The sequence below is a fragment of the Coregonus clupeaformis genome, unplaced genomic scaffold (assembly GCF_020615455.1).
Source record: "Coregonus clupeaformis isolate EN_2021a unplaced genomic scaffold, ASM2061545v1 scaf0618, whole genome shotgun sequence".
In the NCBI taxonomy this organism is placed as follows: domain Eukaryota; kingdom Metazoa; phylum Chordata; class Actinopteri; order Salmoniformes; family Salmonidae; genus Coregonus; species Coregonus clupeaformis.
The window spans coordinates 162,528-175,805 of NW_025534073.1; the positions used below are offsets into that span (position 1 = coordinate 162,528).

Here is a 13,278-nt window from a genome sequence, read left to right on the forward strand (position 1 = left end):
TCAGTGGGCTGCCTGTGAATGCTCTGAGAGACTCTGGGTTGAGGTCAGTGATAAAGTAGTCTACAGTACTACTGCCAAGAGATGAGCTATAGGTGTACCTACCATAGGTGTCTCCTTGAAGCCTACCATTGACTATGTACATACCCAGCGTGCGACAGAGCTGCAGGAGTTGTGACCCGTTTTTGTTGGTTATGTTGTCGTAGTTGTGCCTAGGGGGGCATATTGGGGAGGGAATGCTGTCACCTCCAGGTAGGTGTTTGTCCCCCTGTGTGCTGAGGGTGTCAGGTTCCTGTCCAGTTCTGACATTTAGGTCGCCACAGACTAGTCTGGAAATGATTGATTTCCCCCTCCAGGATGGAGAAGCTGTCTTCATTAATGTATGGGGATACTAGTGGGGGGATATAGGTAGCACACAGGAGGACATTTTTCTCAGTTGAGATAATTTCCTATTGAATTTCTAGCCAAATGTAAAATGTTCCTGTTTTGATTAATTTAATAGAGTGAGTTAGGTCTGGTCTATACCAAATTAGCATACCCCCTGAGTCCCTTCGCTGTTTCACACCTGGTAGTTTGGTGGATGGGACTACCAGCTCTCTGTAACCTAGAGGGCAACCAGTGGGTCCGTCTCCTCTATACCATGTTTCTTGTAGGATGACAATGTCTGTATTTTCTTAGGTGAAGTCCAGGTTTCTGCTCTTTAGGCCAAAGGCAGATGGCCTCATGCCTTGGATATTCGAGGATGAAATAGTGAAGGCTTTGTGTTCCATAAAGTGTCTAATGTTGTTGGTCGTGTGGTTTGGCCTCAGGCCAGTAATTGTGAGCAGAGCCTGCTGAGCATCTGGTACATGCCATTGGCTTGGGCTGTTCTCTATAACTAGTTATCTCTAGTGGGGTAGTGGAGAACTGCATCAGTGTGTGTTGGTGTCTGATGTGACTTGGTGAGGAGCTTATCATGTCTTCTCTCTCCTCTCTGCAGTTGAGAACATTGCTCATTGTGAGTTTGCCTATTTGCGGGATCTACTGATTAGGTAAATATCTACATACGTGTGTGTGTGCATGTGTTGCGCATGTGTGAGTATGAGTTTCTGAACAATATGTCTTTGTCTGTCTGTGTTTGTGTGTCTGTACACCAGTGTGTGTGTGCCCTTCTGTTGACCTCATCTGATGTCTAACTATCTCTCTATTGACCTCAGCTGATGTCTAACTATCTCTCTATTGACCTCAGCTTATGTGTAACTATCTCTCTATTGACCTCAGCTGATGTCTAACTATCTCTCTATTGACCTCAGCTGATGTCTAACTATCTCTCTATTGACTTCAGCTGATGTCTAACTATCTCTCTATTGACCTCAGCTGATGTCTAACTATCTCTCTATTGACCTCAGCTGATGTCTAACTATCTCTCTATTGACTTCAGCTGATGTCTAGCTATCTCTCTATTGACTTCAGCTGATGTCTAACTATCTCTCTATTGACCTCAGCTGATGTCTAACTATCTCTCTATTGACTTCAGCTGATGTCTAACTATCTCTCTATTGACTTCAGCTGATGTCTAACTATCCCCATCTCTCCCCTGTCAGGACCCACATGCAGAACATTAAGGATATCACCAGCAGCATCCACTACGAGGTGTACCGCGTCCGCCGCCTCAACGAAAACAACACCGCCGTCGCACATGCCAACGGCCTCCCCCAACACCACATGACCTCCCACGAGATGTAGAGCCCCGCCCACTGTGTCCCATGAGCCCTCACTTCCCTCCGAAAACCTTCTATCCTTCCATCCCTCTCTCCTTCCATCCATCTCAATGCCAAACCCTTCCAAATAAAGGAGAAGACACAATCTGGGGGACTGAGGATCATGGTCTTAGCACCCCCAAGTGGCCAAATACAGACACTTGGAATGGACTGTTGATGCAAATGCATTACCCCTCAATGATAACCTGCTCTCTCTGACCAATGTCTACATTACATACAGAGAGTGAAAGGGGGTAAATGCTAGCTCTCACTAGCATTCATTCAGGTTTAACCAGGCTAAGTAAACACTATTAATGTACTGCAACCTCTGCCTTAATCTGTGTGTTTTCAGTTATTCTGTCATCCCTCATCTGTCGGGTTGGTTAACAAAATAGCACTGTGATATCAGGCCCATTACATACAAGCTGTGTCAGAAGTGCCCTCAAACTTTTGTTAGGGTAAAATATTGATTTCTCATCCATTTTAATATATCCCCTGTAATGCATCCATCGTTCATTTGACCTACTATCTTAAGGTTCTACAACGTTTATTTCTGTTCCCTTTGATAGGGAGTAGCTTAGCCTTGAGGGCCTGTATTCAGAGTAGGAGTGCTGATTTGGGATCAGTTTTGCCTTTTAGATAATAGATTACATGGACAGAGGGTACCTGAGCCTAGATCAGCACTCCTACTCTTGAACGCTTCATACACTCGGCCCCAGAACTGTGGTACTGGACCCATAGCTACAGCAGCACAGGCACAGGACAGATACTCAGCTAAGTATTTAGAAGTATGACACATATAAATAGAATCTATTAATTCTATGGCAGTTGATTAATTTGTCAGAGTTCTGTTTGATTATGTCTGAGAGGGGTCAGTTGATAGTGGTGAATGGGGAGTGTTTATTGTGATGGAAGTTGATAATGCTGTTTGAATGGTCAGGGTTACATAATGTTGGGGGTGGACTGGAGGTTTTGAGTCTAGTGGACATCGTCGACACGTCTGTAGGGCCAGGAGTTTTTCCTCATAACTGACCAGAAAAAACGTTGAGCCCTTGTAACAGCCTGTAACAAGGACCTTCTCTGAGTTGTAGTTATAGACTGTAACTAGGGTCTTCTGAGTTGTAGTTATAGGCTGTAACTAGGGTATTTTCTGAGTCGTCATTATAGGCTGTAACTAGGGTCTTCTCTGAGTCGTCATTATAGGCTGTAACTAGAATCTTCTCTGAGTCGTTGTAATAGACTGTAACTAGCGTCTTCTCTGAGTCGTAGTTATAGGCTGTAACTAGGACCGTGAGTTTTTCCTACTAAGATAACTCCTGGTCCTACACATGTGTATGATGCAGAGTGAGGGGAACTCTCCTGTTGTTTCTCTGATCATTGAGGAGCCAGTGCTTTATGCTTTGGGCTGATGACAGTACAGCGATACACATCCCAGTCGTCCTATGGTGGTAATATATATATTGTTTTTACATGGCTGCGTCGTTGTACAGGTAATACTGTCAGAAATATAGATTCCACATGCCCTCAGTGCCTTTTTCATTCCAAATAATACATGTCATTTTGGGGTGTTTTTTTATATACAGATATGTTTAAAGAGTGATTTAAAATAAATAGTATTTATGCACATTAGAAAGATAAGAAGTGTACCACCCATCCACACACTGTAGTTGTCCTGAGCCGAGAGCACTTAGTCAGTTTATACTGCCCAAGTCAAGTGTTTAGGGAAAAACTCCTGGTCCTAGTTATGTGCCATGTCTCTGTGCCTTGGACAACACTATTGCCTTCTTATTTATTGGAGACTGTCCGCTAGCACATGGTTTTAAACTGGAAGGACAACCGTGATAATTAAGGCCCTGAGTTTTTCCAAACCATGTGACCTGATCATGAAATACACCATAGACTATAAGTAGGGACCTGAGGTTTTCCTGGTCAGGCCAAATGGTCTGGGAAAACTCCTGGTCCTAGTACTGACGTGCTAGCTGGTGCCAATCACCACAGCAGAAAACATTAAATTGTTATCAAGTCTCTTTATATCATGTTGTGCACCCTGAAGCTGAAGTCCTCCTTTAAAACTCTTCATTCTCTCTTTTTCTCCCACTATTCTCTTGTTCTCTTCCGCCGTTTCTTGGATATCACCCAGTAAAAGTAATATGTGGTGTTTTAAAAGTTGTATTTGTTTCTGTTTCAAACTATAATCCTCAACTTCCAAACGTCATCGTCGTCATGCTCTGTCCTGTATATTCATTGTCAGATAAATTTTTGTACTGGTATTAATAATAACAGAATTTGCCTTTTGATATTATGTTATTTTAAAGAAATAAAGATGAAAGTTGTACATAGTCATTTCCTTTTTAATTTATCCTCCTTTTACAACTGTAATGTCGTTAAATGAGACCTTTATCGTTTTTGCATACTTTATAAGATTTGTATATATTTTTATACTCTTAAACATGTTAGAAAAAGTTTGATTTTTCAACTTCATGTAACTGGTAAGTTGTTTATATGAAAATTCTAATAGAACTATTGACTGCATTACTTGTATCCTGCTCCACAGACCCTACACTCCCTTCCAGACAATTTTCCACTACACCTGATCTAATCCAAATACCATCTAGCTGCAGCTTTTTAATTGAAAAAGTCATTAGCCTGTTCTTGATTAGCCTGTAGTAATCGATATCGCTACCTTGTGTTGCACGACTGAATTGCATTTACACTAAATTACCAGAAGTCCTGAGAGTGCATGTAACCCACAGTGAAATGAAGGAGCCAATGAAGGGCCCACAGTTACTGAGAGGCCAGCCCCCTGATCGATCTGTAGAGGAGCTGCAGACATCGGCTCTGTGAGGCTAAGAGGAGATGCTAATGGATTTGACAGAACAGGAGTGGCTAGCGTGTTAGCGGCTACGGAGGGACAGAGGTAACAGGTACTAATCCCTCAGCACCCACATTTTATCACACTTTCTAATGAGAGCAGTGGTGAACCGTGCTACCACACTGGGGTTGTGTTTCACAGCGATGTTAGCTGAAAAGATATAGGATGTAAGCCAAGTGTTAGTCATCTTAACCCATAGGCCTAAACATTTATTTTCCTCCAAGTTTACAAGGTAAATATCTCCTAATTCTGAGACCCCAAACAACATATGGTTCCATCACTATATGTATGTGTGATTGTGTGTGATGTATTTTGTGTGCGTGTGCACGAGAGAATGAGTGAAATTCCCCCTCTTCCCCCAGTCTTCAAAATGGAGAGAGGGAGGCTTCGTACTCAAAATGGCGCCTGTCCCCGCCTCACCTTGGCATCAGCAGACAGATGCAACATGCCAGTACCCGTTGCCCGCCATCATCGCAAACCTCACTCGACCACCCCCAACCGACCCACTAGGTTAAGATCCAGACCCCCACATACAGTATTGTACTCACACACCCCTGTCTGAAAACTCTCCCCAAACAGCAAACGAACAAAGAGAGCAAGAAATAAAGTGAAAGGGAGAGGGGTAGAGCAGCTGCAATCCTTCACAAACCTTCCCCCTTCCCTCCTTGTCTACCTCCATCCTCCACTGGTCTTCTTGGCAGACGTCCAGCGTTGTGCAGCCCAGGTCTAATGAGAAATTACCTTCATTAATGAAGCAAGTGTGTCTGTGTGCTATCTAATGAAGCTGTGTCTGTGTGCTATCTAATGAAGCTGTGTCGGTGCTATCTAATGAAGCTGTGTCTGTGTGCTATCTAATGAAGCTGTGTCGGTGCTATCTAATGAAGCTGTGTGTCTGTGTGCTGTCTAGTGAAGCTGTGTGTCTGTGTACTAACTAATGAAGCTGTGTGTCTGTGTAATATCTAATGAATGAGCCATCCCTCAGAGAGACTTCTAGAGTCAACGGGAACTCTGTCTGTCTTTTTTTTTGGGGGGGGTCATCTTTAATATTGCAGATTGTTGCTTCTATCAATGTAATTATCTGCATCATTTCCAATCCCCCATATATATTTTTTTGTAAATATATATATTATTTTCAATATAATTTATCCTTCTTTATTATTTTCCCCTAACCCTACCACCCCTCCCCTAATTGGAGTAAACTAATGGACAACAATACTTAGGCTTCTACTTACAGCTTATACATACTATATACATTTTACGGATAGTATATTTTCCATGTGTTATCTTTTGTTTGTTTTTAGTCCCATCCTTCAGCTACCCTCAACCCCTCCCATCTATCTCTGAAGACCATCCAGTTTTGATTTCTAGCTGCCATATATTTTTCCACTGTGCTGTGATGTTTCGCAAAGTTCTGAACCTTTCTATTTTCATAGATTCTACAGATTGTAAATGAAAGATAAACACCTTTGCTAAGAGTATTATTATATTATTGATCGATTGACTATGAGTTTTCAAATCACCCAGCAGCGCTATTTGCAGAGTTAGCTCCAAGTAAATGTTGAAATGTTTCATCCATTCCTGAACCTAAGACCAAAAACGAGCTACATATGGGCAGGGCCAAAACAAGTGATCTAATGATTCTGTCTCTTCACAGCAAAATCTGCAAAGCTGGGATGGTTTTATCCGCTATATATATATATATATATATATATATGTATGTGTATATATCATTCTATTGGTTGCAAGAATTTTGTATATACGTTTTGATCCGGCATCATTTTGTGTATCAGTTCATAAACCATGTGTCATGAAATCGGTACATCGAAAATCTCTTCCTAACTATTTTGCAATCTATGTAGCACAACTGTCTGTCTTGGTTACTGGTCAGAATGGGTACTGGTCAGAATGGTTACTGGTCAGAATAGTTACTGGTCAGAAAGTGGTTCACGTGCCTGGGAAGAGTGTGTGAGTAGGGTTGGTGTGTGTCTGTGTGTATCGAATAGGTGCAGTCAGCATAATGGGTTAGTTAGTGCAGTATGACAATGTGTCAGTGCTGCATGTTAGTTCCAGACCATGCCAGCTGTGTATATGCCTCGCCACACTACTTTAACAGCTTTCCCATAATGATGCCAGATTACATTGCAGGTGCAGCACAGTAAAAAATGGCTGACTAACTAACATGTTGTTACCAGTCAGACAGACCACTCAGTCACGCTTCGGGAGGGTGTTAATTAACTGAATTACAGTGGGCGGAGACAAAAGTAGTGCACGTCATAGGGAATAGAGTGCCATTTCTCAATGTCATTGGTCAGACTGGCTCCTGTGACTGATCAGAATGTGTCTATCAAGAAGAAACAAACCATTTGATGAATCAACCCTATTCCCTAGTGCACCTTCCTATATAGAGCCCTTTTGCTGTAGCATCAGCATTTAGTTATGCTAAATATATGACATATTAGAGGAGGCTGGTGGGAGAAGCTATAGGAGGACGGGCTCATTGTAATGGCTGGAATGGATCAATGGAACGGCATCAAATGTGGTTTCCATATGTTTGATCTGTTTGACACCATTCCATTTATTCTGCATCTCATTACTGCATCTCGTTAGGCTACTGCATCTCGTTAGACCACCGCATCTCGTTAGACCGCCGCATCTCGTTACTGCATCTCGTTAGGTTACTGCATCTCGTTACTGCGTATTGTTTACCGATCCCGCCCAGCTCATCTGCATAGAGCCAATGTGTCTCCAATTAGCGACTGTTTGTATGATGAGTACGAATATTTAGCATGCATCTCTTTATCCTGTTATCACTGTTAATTAGCATTTTATGGCGAAATTGGTGCAGGTATTATGTGCCAGTTGCACTCTCACCTTGTGTGTGTGTGTGTGTGTGTGTGTGTACATGTTTGTGTGTGTACCCCCCCATCTCAAGGTGTTTGTCACCCATTTGTCTCCAGATCCTCCTCCTCCATCTGCTTCTTCTCCTCCTTATTGTTCAGCTGTCTTTCAGCCACCTTACCTCCATCCTTTCTTCCCCCCCTCCTCCACACCCTCCTTCCCATCTTTCTCCCTCCTTCCCTACCGTCTCCTTTCTCTCTCTCTCTCTCTCTAACCTCTGACGTCATATTCCTCCCTGCTCCTGGCTCTGTGCCAAGTACTCAGACATGCAAGGGGAGGGGCGCTTCAGCCATATGCAAATGAACCCCCAGGCATATGCAAATCAGGTCCGCTGTTAATTAAAAGACGGCTGTAAATTCAATTAGATCGGAGATGGATGGATGTGTTCACAGGAAGAGATTTGGCGCACGATAGAAGTTTGCAGATCCGCGGTTGATGATCTCTTTTTAGGAGAAGAAATGAATGGGTGGGGGGGTTTGGGGTGATAACGGAGTTCGTACAGGGTCACTTTTGGGGCGAGGGGTACACCTTCAGGTGGTAAGAACAATGCCAGTCTGTATGGTCACGGTGGAGGGAGGCTGAGAGAGAGGGATGCTTTTACATCGTTCGGGCACGCCAGTTATCACAAAGCACTGGAGCTAGAGAGAGAAAGACTGTTGTGAGAAAGAGAAGCAGAAATCTAGAAAGAAAGGAAAGAGTAAGGAAGTCACAGATACGAGAGAGAGAGAGAGAGGTCTTCTTCCTTCTCCCTGGTGTGATGGTTTGTCATCAGGCTGATCACTGTGAGTAATTAAACCAATCAGAGACTCCGCCTTTAGGGGGGCGACGGGGAGGGAGAAGGTGTGTGTGTGTGTGTCTGCAGCAATGTTGTGTGTGTGTGTGTGTGTGTGTGTATTTCTGTTTAATTATGCATATATGGGTGTGTGAAAGTACACTTTGCAGATACATGTAGGATGGTGAACATTGTATATTTAACTTGTTTTTTCTAGGGTTTGTGCCATAGACTGTAAACAAATATGGACGAAGCCATCGATGACGTCACTCCATTGTTTCCTAGGAGAATGCTCAGTGGCCATTTGATGATCAGGAAGTGTCATTTCATCATGTCGCCATCTTGCTACATGGAGGAGTTTTTGGAAACATTGCATGCACAGTTTGAGCTACTCTAGGAAGTGACGTTGCAGCCTAGCTCAGTGCTGCCCCTCTCACGGAGTATCGCCTCGATCACACCGACAGTGTCATTGCATTTTGGTACACCAGAAGTACATTCATTTCCAAATGATTGCTGCATTTGCCTTGCAGCATTTGCGTTGCAGAGGCTGTTGCAGTGCATTCTGTGTGATGCATACGTTGGATTTATCGAACTTATGCGTCAAACTGTATGCGAAGACAGCTTGACAGAAATGGTAGCAGAAAGTGAATGTTGAACTTTGGTTGCACACATCCAGATGATGCTGCGTACCATTTTGCGCAATGACACTGTAGGTGAGTTCGAGGCATATCTCAAGTTGAAGGCTGACCGGGGTACTGCAGGCTGCCATTAGCAACTAAATTATCCTTATAACTTAATCAGTGTGTGATTTTGAAGTAGTCGGTTGAAGGACATACATCTGGTGAAAGAGAAGCAATTATTGATACCATGGTTGTGTTTGATTATTTCTTTTTTATATCCACGAATATTGATCCCGAAGATCGCCATTTCCCTATTCACTATAATGGGGGATCCTGTTTACTGGAAACAATGCCTGCAGTACCGCGGTTGGCCTTCAACTTGAAATCCTCAATGCGAGTGGGCAGTCATTCTCCCCTGGTTTGTGCCACTAAGGCAGGGATTTTCCCCACTAATCACAACTAATTGAATCAGGTGTGCTAGTTTTGGAAATGGAATAGATTAATGTAGCCCGGTCTCAGATCTGTTTGTGCTATCATGCCAACTCCTTGTCATACCGAACATTGACGTAATTACGCAAACAGATCAATACAGTATGTGGTACGGCTGGGGGTCCTGAGGACTGGTTGGTTTGGGAAACACTGCACTACGCTGGCCCCCTCAGGTCCATGAGGGATGGGGAAGTGTGACGGGGTCGTACTCTCCAGGTGGGTGATATGGGAGTGTGACAAGGGGTCGTACTCTCCAGGTGGGTGATGGGGGAGTGTGACAGGGGTTGTACTCTCCAGGTGGGTGATATGGGAGTGTGACAAGGGGTCGTACTCTCCAGGTGGGTGATGGGGGAGTGTGACAGGGTTTATGGGGGAATGTGACAGGGGTTCGTACTCTCCAGGTGGGTGGTTGTGGAGTGTGCCCCTGGGGGGCTGGAGAGAGAGGGAGCCTTGGCACAGACCAGCGCCCACACAAACACACAGCAGGGGGAACTAGAAAAGAAAGACCATTAAAAGTGTAGAGGAGAGTAAACAGAGGACAGAGATAGAGGAGGCACAAACATACAGTAATGGAACTCAGAGCGCAGCATTTACCAAGGGAGATAACTCTCATATTCTCCTTTAATAAACAGCAGGGGAGGGGTTAAAGGAGAGGAGAAAGAGGGATTGGGGACGGGGTGATGTCTATGAATCTGAATCACATTCTAAATCACACATGCGTAATACTAGGTTAATTATCTGATCCTTTGATTGGATGGACAATATGTCCGTTCATACTGCAAAAGCTTTGATTGGAGGACATCCTCTTGAAGTTGTCATAATTACCTTACAGGTCAATGGAAGTGGGTGAGGAGCACGAGGAGGACAGAAAATAGCTGTCCTCCAGCTACACCATAGTGCTACCCTAGAGGGTGCTGTTGAGGTTACTGTAGAGGCTACTGTAGACCATTGCAAAACAGTGAGTTTTAATCAGGTATGTGGTGATGTGAATATATTTATTATAGTTTTATCTAAACTTTTTAAATGTTTCATTGTATTTTTTTCTGAAATTCACTGAGTAGGATGGTCCTCCCCTTCCTCCTCTGAGGAGCCTCCACTGACACACACATGCACGCTGACCTGCTCACATTCCCCCCACCACACACACACACCATTCTCACACCATCATCCTTTCCCTGCCATTTATAAGCTGGATCTGCACATCAGGAGCTCTGGGGTCTTTTGTTCCCGACGCGTTTTTTCTCAACTGTGCTTCTTACCTCACCAGCAGAGAGAACATGCTTCTGTTCAAGTGCCACGTGTCGGCTACACTGATGAAATATTGGTGCTTTGCAGTTCTATATAGAACCTTTTTAAGGCCATATATGAAGCGAGGCCATTTAACCCTTTTAGTTCTATGTACTGTAGTGTTGCACCATTTCTTCTAGCACTCTGGTAATGGTACATTTTGAGCCTCTGTCATTCAGGCATAGACAGGAAAACAAACTCCTTGTACAAACAAACAGACTGGAAGGTGCTGTAATGTCTCCATGGAGATATAGTATCCAGGGAGATGTTGTGGGTGAATCAATCAGAACATTTTGCATTTACATTGTCATTTAGCAGACGCTCTTATCTAGAGCGACTTACAGTAGAGAGTGCATACATTTTTAATACTTTTTCATACAATAACGCCAAAGTTACAGTGCTTTAGCCTAGGTTAGCAGGGGTTGTGAGGGTTTTGTTGTCAAGTGCATACACTTAATTTACGCATATCATCTGTTTGTTTGAGCTTGAATTGTGGATCATTTGAAAATGAATAAAGGAAGTAGTATTAATCTTCACTCAAAATATTTTATCAAAATAGAGTGCATTCGGAAAGTAATCAGACCCCTTGACTTTTTCCACATTTTGTTACGTTACAGCCTTATTCTAAAATTGATTTAATAGTTTTTCCCCCCTCATCAATCTACACACAATACCCAATAATGACTCATCAAAAACAGGTTTTTAGAAGAAGAAAAAAACATTTACGTAAGTATTCAGACCCTTTACTCAGTACTTTGTTGAAGTACCTTTGGCAGTGATTACAGCCTCGAGTCTTCTTGGGTATGGCGCTACAAGCTTGGCACACCTGTATTTGGGGAGTTTATCCCATTCTTCTCTGCAGATCCTCTTAAGCTCTCTCAGGTTGGATGGGGATCGTCGTTGCACAGCTATTTTCAGGTCTCTCCAGAGATGTTCTATCGGGTTCAAGTCCGGGCTCGGGCTGGGCCACTCAAGGACATTCAGAGACTTGTCCCAAAGCCACTCCTGCGTTGTCTTGGCTGTGTGCTTAGGGGCGTTGTCCTGTTGGAAGGTGAACCTTCGCCCCAGACTGAGGTCCTGAGCGCTCTGGAGCAGCTTTTCATCAAGGATCTCTCTGTACTTTGCCACTTTCATCTTTCCCTCAATCCTGCCTAGTCTCCCAGTCCCTGCCGCTGAAAAACATTCCCACAACATGATGTTGCCACCACCATGCTTCACCGTAGAGATGGTGCCAGGTTTGCCTTTTACTGAGGAGTGGCTTCTGTCTGGTCACTTTACCATAAATGCCTGATTGGTGGAGTGCTGCCCATCTCCACAGAGGAACTCTGGAGCACTGTCAGAGTGACAATCGGGTTCTTGGTCACCTCCCTGACCCAGGCCCTTCTCCCCCGATTGCTCAGTTTGGCCGGGCGGCCAGCTGTAGGAAGAGTCTTGGTGGTTGAGTCACTGTGTTCTTGGGGACCTTCAGTGCTGCAGAAATGTTTTGGTACCCTTCCCCAGATCTGTGCCTCAACACAATCCTGACTCAGAGCTCTACGGACATGCACAGTCAACTGTGGGACCTTATATACACAAGTTTACGCGCTGTATCCCGGGTGGCGCCATAACTCTACACAAATGCATTTCATTTCCGCCGGAAGTTGTTGGCACAACGTCTGCCGGTGTAAACACAGCGATGTCGACGCTAGCTTGGGAACACGGTTCTACTACTATGCCGCAACCCGTCAAGGAGCGGAGGGGGAGGAACTTGCAAGGGACTATTTGGAAACTCTGGGCAACAGCATTGAAACCAAAGGCTTAGTGGTGTGCGAAAAGGAACCGTGGCTTGCAGCATCTCCCGATGGAGTGATAAACAACGACATTCTGTTGGAGATCAAATCACCTGTGATGGGAAACAAGTCACTTGCAGAATTTTTGGCAACAAAGAACTGCGAAATCACAACTGTGGCAAACGGAGATAGGGTAGATTACCATATTGCCTGCAATGGTCCAAAAGGCTACTACATGCAGGTACAAATTGAGATGCACTGCACAGGGCTTCAGCACTCCAAGTTGGTGATCTGGAACAAAACTGAGCACCTAGAAATCGAAGTACCCTACGACCAAGGCTTTGTCCAGGGGCATATCATAAGGCTGCGCACATTCTACTTTGCCCACATGCTCCCGAAAATTGTTGATGATTTTGTTGAGGGAAGGTTACAGTTCTGCAGTAAATATCTCAGCATTTTAAAACCAAAATAAACTGCCTTATTTAGGTCATGCCCACAGGAGCCAACAGATGTCCATTGTTTACATGATCTCTTTATGCTGTGCAATATATCAGTGTGCCTACTGTTTGAGTGAAAATAAAGTTTGATGTAATTTCAATCCTTAGAGTGCTACAATTTATTTTAACACAGTTCATAATTCATAGTAAGCTCATACTGTACATAAATAACACTGGATTAACTAATTGTTTTGAGGAAACTAAACAAATGGCTTCAACAAGAAAGATTGCGTGTTTAATCTTAACAGGTATTAAAAAGTAAAATACAAAAGCAGCCCACACAATTACATCACTATGAAAATATTCATATATAATATTACAAAATACAATGCACGCAG

At 43.7% G+C, this 13,278-nt stretch overlaps 1 protein-coding gene across 5 annotated transcripts in view; it reads left to right on the forward strand.

Annotated features, from left to right (window-relative positions):
* Positions 1 to 4,079, forward strand: part of LOC121551431 (septin-9) — a 118,962-nt gene extending 114,883 nt beyond the window's left edge. For all 5 annotated transcript variants that reach the window (XM_041864077.2, XM_041864080.2, XM_041864079.2 and 2 more), the window contains 2 exons: positions 977 to 1,028; positions 1,581 to 4,079. In XM_041864077.2, coding sequence (XP_041720011.1) covers positions 977 to 1,028; positions 1,581 to 1,722 — 194 coding nt within the window. In that variant the 3' untranslated portion in view covers positions 1,723 to 4,079. The remainder of the gene's footprint in view (positions 1 to 976; positions 1,029 to 1,580) is intronic.
* Positions 4,080 to 13,278: the final 9,199 nt, after the last annotated feature.